Raw genomic sequence first — 15276 nt, forward strand, 5'->3', positions numbered from 1 at the left:
TGTGTTTTTTATGTGGCCATCCACACAGATTGTTGTTAAAATATTGCCACGCTTCGCATAAAAGTTGCATGAAATTGGTTCCACTAGCGAAAGACATAGATGGGTTGGGGGACTACAAATGCCCTACCATTTAATAGAAAATAAATTAGCTAAGTAGAATTCTATAATGTAGTGAAATACATGTATTCAAGGAGCCACAGATATCTCTAGGGACCTTAAAGCACTTTAAAACATTCCACTTACCATATTAATTTTAAAACCCCTTTAAAAATATTTAAAACTATGATACTTCTTCTTATTAGTTTTTAAAAATGTTCATTTATTTTTAACACTTTATAAAAAATGATTATTTTATATACAATTGTAAGGAATTTGTTTTATAGGAATTACCCTGAAAATTTAAAAAAGGGTTTTTATTTAAGATCTTTATAGATAGATATGATATTTTATAATGATATGATACAATATGATTTGATATGGTATTTTAATTTTCGGCTATAAATTAATTTACATTTTGTCTCAGCCCATGTATTCGAGTATGACATGATATGATATGTGTGATATGATGTGATCTAATAAGATCTATTTTATTATACGATATGATATGATACATCGCCTACATTATTTAAATTTAATCTGAACCCGAATACACCCGACTGATTGTAGAACGCGTATATTTTTGCACGAGGCGCGCACAAAGTCAAGACTATAATTATAGCGACACCCACCTATTGGCGCCCAATTTCTGGCAAACACACACAGACGCACCGCGCACGCACACACAATCAATATCACGGTCAAGTTGAAAATCATTGAGAGCGGATGTGGATGTAGAATGGGGAACCGGGGCATCGGGGCATCGGGGCATCGGGGTGGACGTATCGCAGATGTGTAAATGTCTGTGAAGGTCGTCGAATCGACGATCGCAGAAGGGCAGTTCTAGATCCCGAAGTGCGTGTGTCACATTAACCCAATAAAATAACAAAATAGACGGAACCCTAAGAGAGTGGGGTACATTTGTATTTTTATTTTCATCGGAGAGTGGGAGTCAAGGGCGTGAGATCCGCCGATCTCAGCCGATCTTCTTCGGGCTTTCAAATTGGGTCTTTTGAATGCCAAACGATGCCAACGAATTTTGCTCAGTTTCGAGGAAAATCGCGTCGCGCCAACTTGGGAAATGCGTTGCGTCGTGTCCCGTGAAAATTATCGAGACTAAGGCCCCCAAAGCCCCCGAAGGATTAGCCAGAAAATAATAATAATCATAGATAGCAACAAACAGCAAACAAAGTGTGACCAAAGTGATATATGTGTGCCTGTCTACCCGTCTATTTCTGAATCCATTGCTATTTTTGCCATCTCTGTTGTGGGTAATTAGTACAAAGTGTCGAGCAATTTTCCGTCTCAATTGAAGTGCTGCTCGCCCTTTGCCAAAAAGCATCCGTTTAACAATGTGCTGTGATGACTTAATGAAAAGTTAATACGTCTCTGAATAATTGCAGCAAATTGAAATATTAATTGTTCAACATTTGTTTCGTGTGCGCTGCGGGCAAAGTCGTCTCTATCTCGCTATATTGGCATTGCCTGGCTAAAAATACAAGAAAGTCCACAGCTATACCAGATATAACAACAAGTTTTATTTATTGCCTAAATATATTTGTGTATTTTGTGTGTTTTTGTGTCCCGTCGTCCATAAAGACGCTAGGCAAAGGCGTATAATTTTCTAAATTCTTGTGCTAGTAACACTTTCAGCACCAGCAAAAAGTCAAGCCATTAAAAAATATATATCGTGCTAAGGAATCGCAAAGAAATCAACACAGCAGCAGAACATAAAAAATTAGTAGAAAAATAAAACAAAAACAAAGGCCGAATAAATAATCCAACAATATGTCGGCCTCCACGCGAAGTTCGGTGACGAGAAAGTCGTCGCTATCCAAAAGTTCTAGTACAGACAAGTCCACAAAGTCCTCGCCGAATTCCTCGAAAACCCCGACAACCGCCAGTGGAAACAAACAGAAAATGCAGTACACAAAAACCAGGGAGCGCATGGTCGACGGTAAGATCCCGCTTTATAAGTACGAGAACTACGGATCCCAATCAAGCATTAACCCAAACATGAGTCCCTCCTGCGATTGTATCTTTAATGACATGCGATCATGCTTCAATGGCATTCTGATGTACTGACCGCCGACATTAATGTCAAAATTGAGGGTTTCACAAATTGCTTTCTTTGAACTTTTCAGTGAGCAGGGGAAAACATTTCGAAAAAGTGTGTTTTTAAACCCAGTCATGCTTGTAATTTTCAAAACAATAGGAAAACACTTGAAAAGTACTAGTCCAAGCGTTAATATTACTTGCTTAAAAAAATTGGGTGAATGGCAAATCATAAAATAAAGAATGAAATACAAAGAAATTAAAGAATTTTTTTTTCAAAGCATACGTAGTTAATATTGTTATTATCAAATCAAACATCTTTTATTATCATATGTGTGTGATTATTTATTTTGCTAAAATTTAATTTCGATGACACCGATGCCGATATAAATTTACAAAAACCCGTTTTTTATATCTCATAAATTATTTACTTCCGCCATAAATTTAAAACGTACTTTTAATTAATCATTTAGTTGACATCGTTGGCGAAACCCTTAAAGAAAAGGCGGTGCCTGCTTTGTTCTTAGGTTTATTGGGCCAATAAAAATAAATTTAATTATCTTTGAGCACCCATAGCAAACAACAACTGCAACACATTGGCATTTTATTGGCCATTGCGTCAAAATTTCAGACATTTACCCAAATTATGACAATTAAAAATGGCGTTCGCCCTGAGTTTGCCTGTGTGTGTTTGATTACGTTTGTTTGTTTTTGTGTGTGCCAATCAATTTTCGACTTTTATATTCACTCAGTCAAATTTTGTAATTAGCGTACGAACCTCATGTGGCTGCATCTGGCGGAATTTCGGTTTTCTTTATTGGCGGGCCAAGAAAAGCGGCCAAACCGAATATTGGCGCTAAGTTGCAGCACCTCGTTAACCCACATCGCCATCGGACAGCAATGTTTATTATAATTCTATCAATGCAAGCCTACACAGAAAAAATATGGAAACATTATTTAGAAGCTAATTTTTCATTTTTAGTTGCTATTTCGTTATAGCAAATATGAATGTTAAGGAACTTTAAAACCAAAGTCAAAATCTTTTGTATATTTTGAGTTTACCACAGAAAACTTTGAGTCCTTTTATAAAGGTGTCTAAAAGTATGCAACAATATATTTTCCGGAAACCGTCGTTTTTCTACTTACATTTCAGCCAATTTATAATTTAAGTTAAACTAACATAATCATAATATTTAATACTAATATTCCTCTTAATGCTGCACTCCTTAGATGTACCACTGCCCCCCGCCCACAAACTGACCATGTCAGAGGTATACGATGATCCCAAGACCGGAAAGCCCAACTTCGACGTCCTGCGTCAGCACTTCCTGCTGGAGGGACGGATCGAGGAGGCGGTGGCCCTAAGGATCATCACCGAAGGAGCGGCCCTGTTGCGCGAGGAGAAGAACATGATCGACGTGGAGGCACCCATCACCGTGTGCGGGGATATCCATGGACAGTTCTTCGATCTCGTAAAGCTCTTCGAGGTGGGTGGTCCACCGGCCACCACCAGATACCTCTTTCTGGGCGATTACGTGGACAGAGGATACTTCAGTATAGAGGTGGGCAATAATATCTTAGAAAGGTGTTTTAAGTTTCCATTTGTATACATTTTTTTCAGTGCGTTCTGTATCTGTGGTCCCTGAAAATAACCTACCCCACCACACTTTCCCTGCTGCGAGGAAATCACGAGTGCAGGCACCTCACAGAGTACTTTACCTTCAAGCAGGAATGTGAGTTTACGTTAAATATAGTCAAACTCAGAGAAACCCCCTTATTAACATCGTAGATCTTTCCACTTGGCTCTTAATAATATAGTTTTAAAGACATGTATTATAATAACAGGGGGTTCTCCAAACTATTACAAAATTTAAGAAAACTGAGTGGACTTAATTAGACTTAATTATTAGTTTCCCTCCCTAAATTGCATTGCAAAGTAAAATAAGCTAGGGTTTTATAAATATTTTTTTTTATATTCCACTTAAAAAAGGTCAGTAAAGATCAAAACTTATTTGGCTTCCGTTGATCTGAAAAATTAAAAACAGTAAAAGCGATCTTCCTCGCACATTTTACGATTGTTGTCATAGGCTTTAATTCGTTTTTAAATGCGACTGCAGCCAATAAATCTCCCTTCCTTCACCAACCCATTAATATTACTCTGTTAAAGGCATCATCAAGTATTCGGAAAGTATTTACGACGCCTGCATGGAGGCGTTTGACTGCCTGCCCCTCGCCGCCCTCCTGAATCAGCAGTTCCTCTGTATTCACGGTGGTCTGTCGCCCGAGATTTTCACACTCGACGACATCAAGACGGTAATAAACCAGCGCTGAAATGTTTACAACGCACTATCCAAATAATGCATCTGCCTGGGGTATTCTTAGCTAAATCGGTTCAGGGAACCACCGGCCTATGGACCCATGTGCGACCTCCTCTGGTCCGATCCTCTGGAGGACTTCGGCAATGAGAAAACGAATGAGTTCTTCTCCCACAACTCGGTCCGTGGCTGCTCCTACTTCTTCAGCTACTCGGCCTGCTGTGAGTTCCTGCAGAAGAACAACCTGCTGTCGATAGTAAGGGCCCATGAGGCCCAGGATGCGGGGTAAGATCATAACAGTGGGTTCTTAAGAACATATAACAAAAGTTCAACATAGAACATATTTTATTATAACCATTTGATTGGATTTATACCTATCCTATTATCTTCCTATAACTAATGTCCTTTCCAGTTACCGCATGTATCGGAAGAACCAGGTTACGGGCTTCCCCTCGCTGATCACTATCTTCTCCGCCCCCAATTATCTGGATGTTTACAACAACAAGGTATGATATCTCTCCCTCTCTCGCTCATCAGCTGTATGTCCGTCTCTTTCTGGGTTGTTTATTTATTTTGCTGTTGTTGTCTTTCCTTTGCTATTTTTAAATAACGAAATCTTTTTTGGCTGCATTGCGAGCTGGTGCGAATTCAAATCGCGCTGCGTTCGTAATACCTTTCTTTCCTCTCTTTCACCGGCACTCGCCCCGTCCCTTTCTCCGCTCGCGCTGATATTGTCAACCCAACGAAAACCTTTGACAAAAGGCAGCTGTGCTCAAGTACGAGAACAACGTGATGAACATCCGCCAGTTCAATTGCTCGCCACATCCCTACTGGCTTCCCAACTTCATGGATGTCTTCACATGGTCGCTGCCCTTCGTGGGCGAAAAGGTGGGTGCTAGATCAAGAGGTCGAACCATATTATATCTCAGATTTAAGTGGAACCCCCTATCATATTATATGATTAGTTTCAGATAGGAAGATAGATAATATCTTAAATACCTATAAAGGTACATTTTTGAATTGAAATTTGCTTTATAACTTTATAAGGTCACCGAGATGCTGGTGAACATCCTGAACATTTGCTCAGACGACGAACTGGTGGCAGGACCCGATGACGAGCTGGAGGAAGGTAAGTTTGGGGATCCGCAGAGCGGTGCTCGTACTGGACTGTGTGTAAATGTCGTAGAGCTTTGGTTGTTATGGGCCAATGCGGATACACGTGTACTACAAACTAATCTTCTATTAAAACTATTTTCCAAACAAAAAACCGAAATACAACAACTGCAATCTACTACCACCACCCATAATATATATAATATATGTACCAACAACACCAACCAACTTTTCCACCCAAAACACACAAAAAGAGCTCCGCAAGAAAATTGTGCTCGTGCCGGCGAACGCGAGCAATAACAATAACAATAATACGCCCAGTAAGCCAGGTAAGCCAGGTGTTAAGCGCAGGCCCAAGTTGAAGCCAACAAGTGCGGCCAATGTCACTGCCAATGCCAAAACCGATGCCAATGCAAATGCCGCTGCCGCTGCCAAAAATGCCTGAGCCGCCAAAAAATAAACAAATTCCTGAGCCAAAGATAGAGGAGCTTAGTGATAGCTTTGCACCCCGCTTTGATCGGCTTTTCCGCGAGTTTTCCAGCTGATTTCCATTACATTTACCCCGTGACCCAGCGAGATTCCGTCTAATCGAGCCCTCAATTCGCAGCTTCCATGTCGGCGCTGCGCAAAGAGATAATACGGAATAAGATACGGGCCATTGGCAAGATGTCGCGCGTCTTCTCCATCCTCAGGTGCATAATGTCCCCGACCATCCCCAGAATGTATTTGAATAATCCAATATCCTCCAATATTTCTCCGCACAGGGAGGAATCGGAGAGCGTGCTCCAGCTGAAGGGTCTGACGCCCACGGGCGCCTTGCCAGTGGGCGCCTTGTCTGGCGGAAGGGATTCCCTGAAGGAGGGTAAGTCAACCAGTCCTAAATATTTTTATGAACTACTTGCTATAAACGTTTTAAATGGGATTTGCAAATGATTTTAATCACAGATGTTAAATTTAAGAGTCAAGAGGTGCCAAAGAAAGTGCTAGAGACTGGAAATCACTTCTACAGGCGTCAAAAAGTATTCATTACTTGTTAAGGCCTTTTTAAGTTATTCCAAGCCCCAGGAAAATGTGTTGTGTAAACTTCATTTTAAAACCTTATGTATAGTTAATCAGAATAGAGTCCCATACATTTTAACAAGCGCTCGATCGGTATCATCAACAATCCATCGGGTTATCACAAGATAATCGCCTTCTGGGAAGGGTAAGACTTTTGAAAATTGATTATTCACAAAGTTAGTAGATAATTTGTCCAAGATGACATCATGCTGTTCAAAATATACAGATTAGTCACCATGAAAGAAGTATTTTTACAAACTCACATTGTAAGGACACGTGTGATTTAAATTTGAGTGATATCTCAGGAAACTATAAAAGTAGTTTGCAACTGGGTTTGCTTGGGGATTTTTTAAAAATCTGCAGGAATCTACGGTGTAATTATACATAAATGGCCTGTATCCACTAAATTTTTTAAATAGTGCCAAATTAACCTGAAATTAAACTCTGGAATTATAATATGTTCATCCAGAACCACCAATATCTACTTACTTTCACTTTGGTTACTGGCTTCCTGTATAAATTGGCTTTAAATGACAAATATTTGTAGCTCCGATTCACAGACTTCAAAAAACAATATTCAAAATCAAGGAAATCTGTATCCAAAGATGTACAGTTGATGTTGGTGAATTGAACTTTGGAGGAACTCTTTAAAAAATTATTGTAAGGCGTATTGACTTAAAAAATGTATTAAAACAACCTTTAGGAACATAGAAACAACTACAACAAAGTAGATAGCCCGATTATTACACAACATCTTATACAACACATGAAACAACATGGACTGGATTATTTTTTAAAAATACATTTTAATTTTTAAAAAAATCTTTTACTGGCAAAATATAACCAATCATGCAAATGATCTAGTGATTGTCCCCCTTTTTAAACACGTAAATTACATTCAATTGGTACCCCACATTTCCGTGATTAACCTGATACGATGAATATAATAAAACTATTAATATTTTTATGTATGTCAATGGAGAACTAAACCGCAAACTTTCAAACTTTAAAGTAAATTAAAAGTGCCATACAAGTTGATCGTCAGTAATCCAACGGGTCTTTATAAGATAGTCGCCCTCTGGAAAAGGTTAAACATTCGTAATTATATTATTTACATAGCTGTTGGTTAATTTATCCACAATGAGGTCAGGCTGTTAAAAAAATATGAGGATTAATCACGATAACACAATTAATTTCACTCACTAACATTGTAGGGACACGTATAATTTAAATTTGAGTGTTCCCTAAGGAGACCATAAAAGAAATTCGCAATAGGGAACGCTTTCGGGTTTTAACTGTACAGTCCCAAGCTAAGCTAAAATTGTTATCAACAATTATAAAACGTTCTTAATACACTACAAACATTTACTTTAGCTTTGGCAACGGGTTTTTTTAATAAATTTACTCTTCCAGAAAAATATTTGCAGCTCCGATTTAAAGACTTTAAAAGACACGCCTCGAAGTCGCAGTACTCTTTATCAAAACATGTGCATTTAGCATTGGTGAATTCAAATTTTCATAAACATTTTTCCAAAGAATTACTTTTAAAATTTATAACATAAGCTGTTATACAATTTTTAAACCCATCACGATTTAGTTTTATACTCTTTAACTAACTGTCGTGTTGAATAGTTCATCTTTTGGCGAGACATATTTGTAGATAAAACCCGAAAATTGTTTGTTCACAGAATTACATCAGATATATCTATCTATCTAAAGTGTGGAACAAAAAAAATATGTTTTTGTAATTTTGTTTTAAATATTTTTATCAAATTTTATCCTTTACATCTTAGTGCTAAAGAGTAAAAACCAATAAATTCTTTCAATATTGAGAGAACAATGAAATGAGGACTTAAATAATGAAGCGGGTCTAGAAGCCATTAAAAATCGATATGTTTAAATCAGGGTCGACGATCACAATTTTAGCTAACAAATATTTGTAATTAATTTTATTATTATTGTTATATTTTTGTTTAGGCATTTAAATAATAATAATTTGTTAAACAAGTAAATACAAATTTGTTGAAACTATTTTGGGCAACCAAAATGAATTACTTGGTTGGCTGCAATTTTCTAAAATGATACTTTCGGGTCAAGTAAACTTATTCGAACTTTCTGCCAAGACACTGTTATTTATGATTATTAATTGGACTTCTCACTGTCCTCCCACAAATCTATGTACCCTCAGCTCTGCAAGGACTGACCGCATCCTCGCACATCCACTCCTTTGCGGAGGCCAAGGGCCTGGATGCGGTCAACGAACGGATGCCGCCGCGCCGCCCTCTTTTGATGAGTGCCAGCAGCAGCAGCATCACCACGGTCACCAGGAGCAGCAGCAACACTAGCAACAGCAACAGCAACACTGGCAACGGCAACAGCAACAGCAACAGCAACAGCAACAGCAACACTAGCAACACGACGACAAAGGACATCAGCAACATCAGTAGTAATGACACCACAACCGTAACCAAAACGAGCAGAACGACCGTGAAATCGGCCACCACCAGTAATGTGCGGGCAGGATTGGGATTCAGCTCCAAGAAGTTCTCGTAGTGGGTTCGCACAGTGCCCAACACAACTTTTTATTATTTCGTTTCGACTTTCTGTTGCCCATTTAGTTGTACTCCTTGTTAAGATGAGGTCAGGCGCGCAAATAAGTTCACACAAACTGGTATCAAAACAACTCTAAAAATTTACTTCAAAATCTATGTTAACGATTTCAAAACCTTTAGAGATTTTTGTATTGATAATTATAACTATAAAAGTAAGACACATCATTTGTTTTAATTTATTTGACTGTCTGACCTTAACTTTAGTTAAAATTTTATACAAAACACTTTCTCTAATGCTAGTCAAAACCAATAAGAAATGTGACCTGCGATTGTACAGCTTTCGATTGCAGGTGCACACTTTATAGAATCTCTCCGCGCAACCCCAGGCAATATTAGTAAAAATTTATACGGGACATGAAAAACAGTTCAATAAAAAGTGGCTGAAAATAGCTTAGAAAATTATTGTTTTTATCTTAGATAACTAAAATTTGGATTAATGATCTATTTTTTGCACCTTAAAAGTATAAAGTGTACCAAGGTTTGTATTCAGGTACAAATTAACCAAGTTCCCATCTCTGGTGCTTCGCCAGTCAAGCGTAAAAAATCAGCACGAGTCGATGTAATAACAATTAACGGAATGCAAACAGCATGAACGGGTCCAAAAACAGCGTCACTTGCAGTGGAAGATCCCCCATATTTTATTTCGATTTATCTGCTCGGCAATAAAGATACGTTCAGATAACCCGAGAGAGCAGATAAAGATTTACAACGCTCTGGGTGGCGAAGTGTCGACAATCTATCATCACCGGACCAAATGGTTCCTTATAAATCTTGGTAGCCAACAACGGCATCAACAGGTAAGATTAATATTGACTTTGATCTTGAAAAACTAATGAAAACTCGCATAAAAAGAGCACGTGATTTTCCGGAGCTCAGCACTGCAAATATTTATGGTCTTGTCAGATTATAAATGGCTAAGCTCATATGTCACAAAAACATCATACCGTAAGGTAAAAACAAACAACAACTGTTTTACAAACAATTTATAAAATGATATTGTTTTTAGACAACTAAGTATATCCATCTTTAGATTAGGATATTTTTGGTTGAAATGTTTAATGTCTTTTTTTAGAGTGCCAATCAGTCACTAGACTTTGACGTGATAGTCATACGCATAGATCCGATAGGACTAGAACATAAACCCCTGACAATAGACCCCATTTAGAGACGCTTCCATTATACTCCCAGTAATATAATGAAGAGGCCTAGCTCTATAGCCTATAAAAAGATCTGAATAAGTGGCATTGAGGGGTCGCCGACAGCAGAGTCCCTCAGAACGATAAACTCTTTCCAATGTTTGCCGAATGGCAGCCAAAAGTCAGACAAGTCCAAAAAACACGCATACGCAATGTGTGCCGCCGAGGGTACCCCTTGATGATTTTTATCAATTCCGAGGAAGACAAACAACGGCAGCGCAATTCCATCTGCAGACATCGGGCGAGATAACTACGAGATAGAGATAATGCCGACCAGCAGCGGCTTCACGTGCCAGTTCCGCCGTAAATCAGCCCATCGACACGGGATCCGGCGGAGGATTCCGGACAAGATTCCCGGACAAACAAATGATCGTTTAAATGTGTTTATGGTGCGGGGCCCTTAGTTCGTAAATGCTTTGCACGTTTTTATGGATTAATCTCGGCGGAGCTGTAATTTTAATTGAGACAAACGTTTTGCTATTGCAAGCAGCAAACTTAATGGCTTCGGGCTGGGTTTTTAGACTAAGAGTTATCCTGTAGTGGAACTTTTGTAATTGTTTTATATATTTTAAAAATATCTCATCTGAAGCTTAGTTTAAATTATATATTTGTTCAATATTTAAAAATCAAACCATTAATCATTTTTTTCTGTATACGTTTGATTTAATCCTTGTTAAATTATTATAAAAAGTTTAAAAAATTGATTAGGAAGTAAATCAATTACAATAATACCCTACACATTTCCAGATAATTATAAATAGAATTTTACTAATTATTGCTATTAATAAATGATTTAACTATAGTTAAACATGTAACTTCAATTGTTTGGCTACAACACGTGTCTGAAACCCCCACGCGAATGCAAAATATTTTGAAAGCGCTGGATATTATCCGCAAGTACTCGGTATGATCCCCCAACCGCCGAAACGATCATTCCCCATGTGTGTGAGTGCTGGGACTTCGGGTCTGGCCGATCGGCTGGGTGGATAGTTAGTTTGGCTTGCCACATATATAACGGCGCTTGGGGCTGACTTCGGTGTTAGTCGCTAATTGGGATCCACACGGGACAGAATTTTAGACAGCCCCGAGACGACGAAATCGTTCCGCGCATTTTCTAATCAACTTCGATGGCCTGCTGAAAGAATCTGCGCCTCAAGCTGAGCTGTGATATAAATCCTCATTTAAATAGAAATCGCAACCGTTCCGAAAATAGTCGCCCTCAATTGCTCGCGTTTAGTGCGTCTTGAGAAAAATGCATTCCCTGGTTTTATTTGGACTTTTATGCGGTGCTCTGGTGACTCTTAGCTGGGCAGCAGTCACAACCCAACCGCCTCCACTGATTCGAACTCTCAGCGCTGGAGGAGACATAGGACCCCAGTTTGAGGTGGAAAAACCCAAGGAACCCGAAGGTAAGACCCAGATCCCAGTTACAAGGTATCTGTAACGGAAACTTCCTAGCCAAACGTGCGAAAACCAGACTAAAGCATTACGCTTAGAACGTGAAACTATTTAAATTACTTGAACTTGAATGGTTCCCCAGTTCAATTATGCAACGAGAACTTAAGCTTGGGTACTGCTTTATCAAGGTTGCAGAATCTTGGGCACTTAAAAAATCACTTACATTTACTTTTTGAATTGAGAGAGGTCATTGCAACTCACTGAAAAAAATCAATCACACAAACAGTAATTTTAGCTTCACTCATTTATTGAAGTATATAATCTAGTGGAACAAAAAGCATCACAAATGGAGCTCTATTGTGGAGTACACACTTAAATGAAACTGGTCGAATTGACGACAGAAAAAACTGCTGTTAAAACAAATTTAGAAGTGAAAAAGTCCCCTAATTGTTTAAATTAACTATGATTGGATTTAACAATTAGAGTTAACAACGGCATAGTTATCCCCTGATTATCAGCAGAGCAAAACCCGATTAAATATACTCTTAATTTCATTGACAAGCCGAAATTAGCAGTCAACAAATGAAGCTTAACTGTAACCTGTCTCAGTGTCGAGGTCGCTGGGCTGTGGGTGGTGGGCGGAATGGGTACCCCATACTTGAGCTACCTCAACTGAATATTAATTACATGTCGCAGAATGATAATCATCACCGCAAGTAAATCGGTGAATGTACGTTCGAAATCGTGAATCGGAAGTGCAAATGTTATAAAAAGTCAAAAAATTATTTGTATTCTTCCAATATATATGAAAATGTGATATAAGATCAGATGGTATGTTGTCCCCATGAATATGATGCAATTTAATGTGGGATCGTGTTGCTTTTACATGAAATAATTTACTTAAAAATTTACTGAGATTAGATTACTGGATTCTCAAAACAAATTTCTTAGAGATACCCATAAAAACTTTATGACTAAGTTAACTTTACCATGTACTTAATTTTATGACCAAAATCTAGGGACTATATTGCTACTACTAAAATAATTAAATTACCATGTTGTATAAATACAGATTAGATAAATAAATAAAGATTAAAACCCGCGAAATTAGAATTCATGTGCATACATTAACTTAAGCAAACGTATAAATCAGCTGAGAATCGAAGTAAAACTCTGACTTACATTTAACAATGAACAACAAATTATATATATCGTGATGGGTTTATGTGAATAAATCAAGAAAACTTGAAGGGGATTCACCTGCCACTAAACAGTGGAAAAGCTCGACATACTTTGCGACGATCGTTGGGAAATAAATCAGCGCAGCTAGTCGGATACTTAAAAAGTCGAACTAGAACGTTTTCAAGTGCCAACTGGATCTCACTGGTGATGGGCAATTAATACGTGACATGGCTGTTGACTTGCTTGCCCCACGATTTCCCATCCGATTTAGTTTTAATTAGTTTTCGTTGTCCCGATCCAATTTCAGATGCGGAATTCTGGCACAAAGTGGCGCTAAGGCAGCTGGAGAAGACCATTAAGCAGGCGCAACGGGTGAAGGAGGATTCCTACCAGAAGAAAGCCCGAAATATCATCATCTTCATTGGAGATGGCATGGGCATATCCACGATAAGTGCTGGTCGCATCTACAAAGGACAGTATCTGAAGCACGGTTATGGAGAGGAGGAAACTCTGGCTTTCGACGACTTCCCAAACACTGGAATGGCCAAGGTAAATGCAGGTTTCATAAGTATTTGAATGGAAAACCAATACTTTCAATGGAAACTTATTTTGAAAACCCCTCTTTTACAGACCTACAATGTGGACAAACAGGTTCCGGATTCAGCGGGCACGGCCACGGCGATCTTTTCGGGTTCGAAGACCCATTACGGAGCCATTGGAACGGATGCCACTCGCTCGAAGAAGAATGCCCAGCAAGGCAGGGTCCAAAGCGTCATGGAGTGGGCCCAGAAGGAGGGAAAGCGCACGGGAATTGTCACCACCACCAGGATCACCCATGCCACGCCCGCTGCCACTTACGCCCATATTTACGATAGAGATTGGGAATGCGACACGGAAGTTCCCGAAGAGTCAAAGGGCATTCATGTGGATATAGCCCGCCAGTTGGTAGAAAATGCTCCGGGAAATCGTTTCAATGTCATCCTGGGAGGAGGAATGTCCCCAATGGGCATACTTAATGCTTCGGAGGTTAAGACCACGATTTTCGAAGGACCCACGGAAACCATTTGCCGGCGTGGCGATAATAGGAATCTTCCTGCCGAGTGGCTAGATCATCATGCCAATGATACAGTTCCTCCAGCTTTGGTCCACAACCGCCAGGATCTCCTTAAAGTGGATGTTAAGAAAGTGGATCATTTGATGGGTCTGTTCCGAAACAACCATATTACTTACTCCGTGGCTAGAGAGGTGGGAGAACCTTCTCTGCGGGAAATGACCGAGACAGCCTTGGGAATCTTGGAGAGGGGTGATGAGTCCAAAGGATATGTGCTCCTCGTCGAAGGAGGTCGCATTGACCAGGGTCACCATATGAACTACGCCCGAGCTGCTCTCCATGAACTGTATGAATTCGATTTGGCCATTCAAGCAGCTGTGAATAACACCGATCCCGAAGAAACTTTGATCCTAGTCACGGCAGATCACTCCCATGCGGTGACCTTCAATGGCTATGCCCTCCGAGGAGCTGACATCCTGGGAGCAGCCAACTCGCACGAGAAAAACGATCCCATGGTCTATGAGACCATCTCGTATGCCAATGGTAAATATAATCAACAGCTTAATGACAATACAAATATTGAAAAAACTTCTCCTCTTTTTAGGTCCTGGCTATTGGGACCACTTGGCCAACGATTCGAGACCTCAAAACAGTTCCAACATGTGGATGCCCCTAAAGCAGTTCACGGAGGAGGAGCGGGCTGCCCCCACTTATCGCCATTTGGCCACAGTTCCCAGAAAGGACGAGACTCACGGCGGTGAGGACGTGGCTGTTTTTGCCTATGGACCCGGTTCCAGTTTGATTCGCGGGGTCTTTGAGCAGAACTATCTGGCCTATGTGATGAGCTATGCGGGCTGTTTGGGTCCCGCCAAGGACTTCGATGATTCCTGCGAGGATCACAAGGATGTGGGGAAAGAACAATCGCAGGAAAAACCCAACCTAGGCAAAAGTAGTGCCACCGTTTTGGGAGCCTCTTTGGTTACCATTTTGGCTACTGGCACAGCGGCCCTTCTACGCGGTCACATGCTGTAATTAATGTTGATTTGATTATATTAATTGTAATTAAAGATTATAGTCTTACGGATTGTTGAGTTGAATGAGAGTGAGCAAGAGCGGGAGGAAGGAGTGATTGTTGATATTTACCAAATAGATACACTTAACATGTATGCAAAGCGTTTTATTTCAATCAGGATAAGGAT

General features: G+C 39.6%; 2 protein-coding genes and 1 long non-coding RNA gene across 9 annotated transcripts; all 3 read left to right on the plus strand.

Moving 5' to 3' along the window:
- The first annotated feature begins 1153 nt into the window (after nt 1–1153).
- Nucleotides 1154–9644, plus strand: LOC119555380 (serine/threonine-protein phosphatase 2B catalytic subunit 1). 7 transcript variants are annotated; one of them, XM_037866759.1, is made up of 13 exons: nt 1154–1287; nt 1738–2053; nt 3382–3713; nt 3773–3884; nt 4319–4464; nt 4534–4751; nt 4879–4972; nt 5229–5354; nt 5514–5595; nt 5834–5908; nt 6187–6271; nt 6344–6441; nt 8827–9644. In XM_037866759.1, the coding sequence occupies exons 2-13, from the start codon at nt 1885–1887 to the stop codon at nt 9189–9191; spliced, it is 1902 nt and encodes a 633-aa protein (XP_037722687.1). In that variant the 5' UTR covers nt 1154–1287; nt 1738–1884; the 3' UTR covers nt 9192–9644. The 7 variants fall into 7 exon arrangements, 6 of the variants coding, with proteins under 6 accessions (XP_037722687.1, XP_037722661.1, XP_037722669.1 ...); XM_037866733.1 differs by having other exon boundaries at nt 1155–1367; nt 1696–2053; XM_037866741.1 differs by having other exon boundaries at nt 1155–1367.
- A 205-nt stretch (nt 9645–9849) lies between these two features.
- LOC119562369 lies at nt 9850–11073 on the plus strand. The gene is made up of 3 exons (XR_005221816.1): nt 9850–10047; nt 10103–10200; nt 10257–11073. It is a non-coding gene; the product is annotated as an uncharacterized LOC119562369 (long non-coding RNA).
- A 410-nt stretch (nt 11074–11483) lies between these two features.
- Nucleotides 11484–15157, plus strand: LOC119558118 (alkaline phosphatase 4). The gene is made up of 4 exons (XM_037871352.1): nt 11484–11855; nt 13334–13575; nt 13657–14620; nt 14682–15157. Exons 1-4 carry the CDS (start codon nt 11699–11701, stop codon nt 15107–15109), a joined length of 1791 nt encoding a protein of 596 aa, XP_037727280.1. The 5' UTR covers nt 11484–11698; the 3' UTR covers nt 15110–15157.
- Nucleotides 15158–15276: the final 119 nt, after the last annotated feature.

The sequence above is a fragment of the Drosophila subpulchrella genome, chromosome 3R, assembly GCF_014743375.2.
Source record: "Drosophila subpulchrella strain 33 F10 #4 breed RU33 chromosome 3R, RU_Dsub_v1.1 Primary Assembly, whole genome shotgun sequence".
Classification (NCBI taxonomy): Eukaryota; Metazoa; Arthropoda; class Insecta; order Diptera; family Drosophilidae; genus Drosophila; species Drosophila subpulchrella.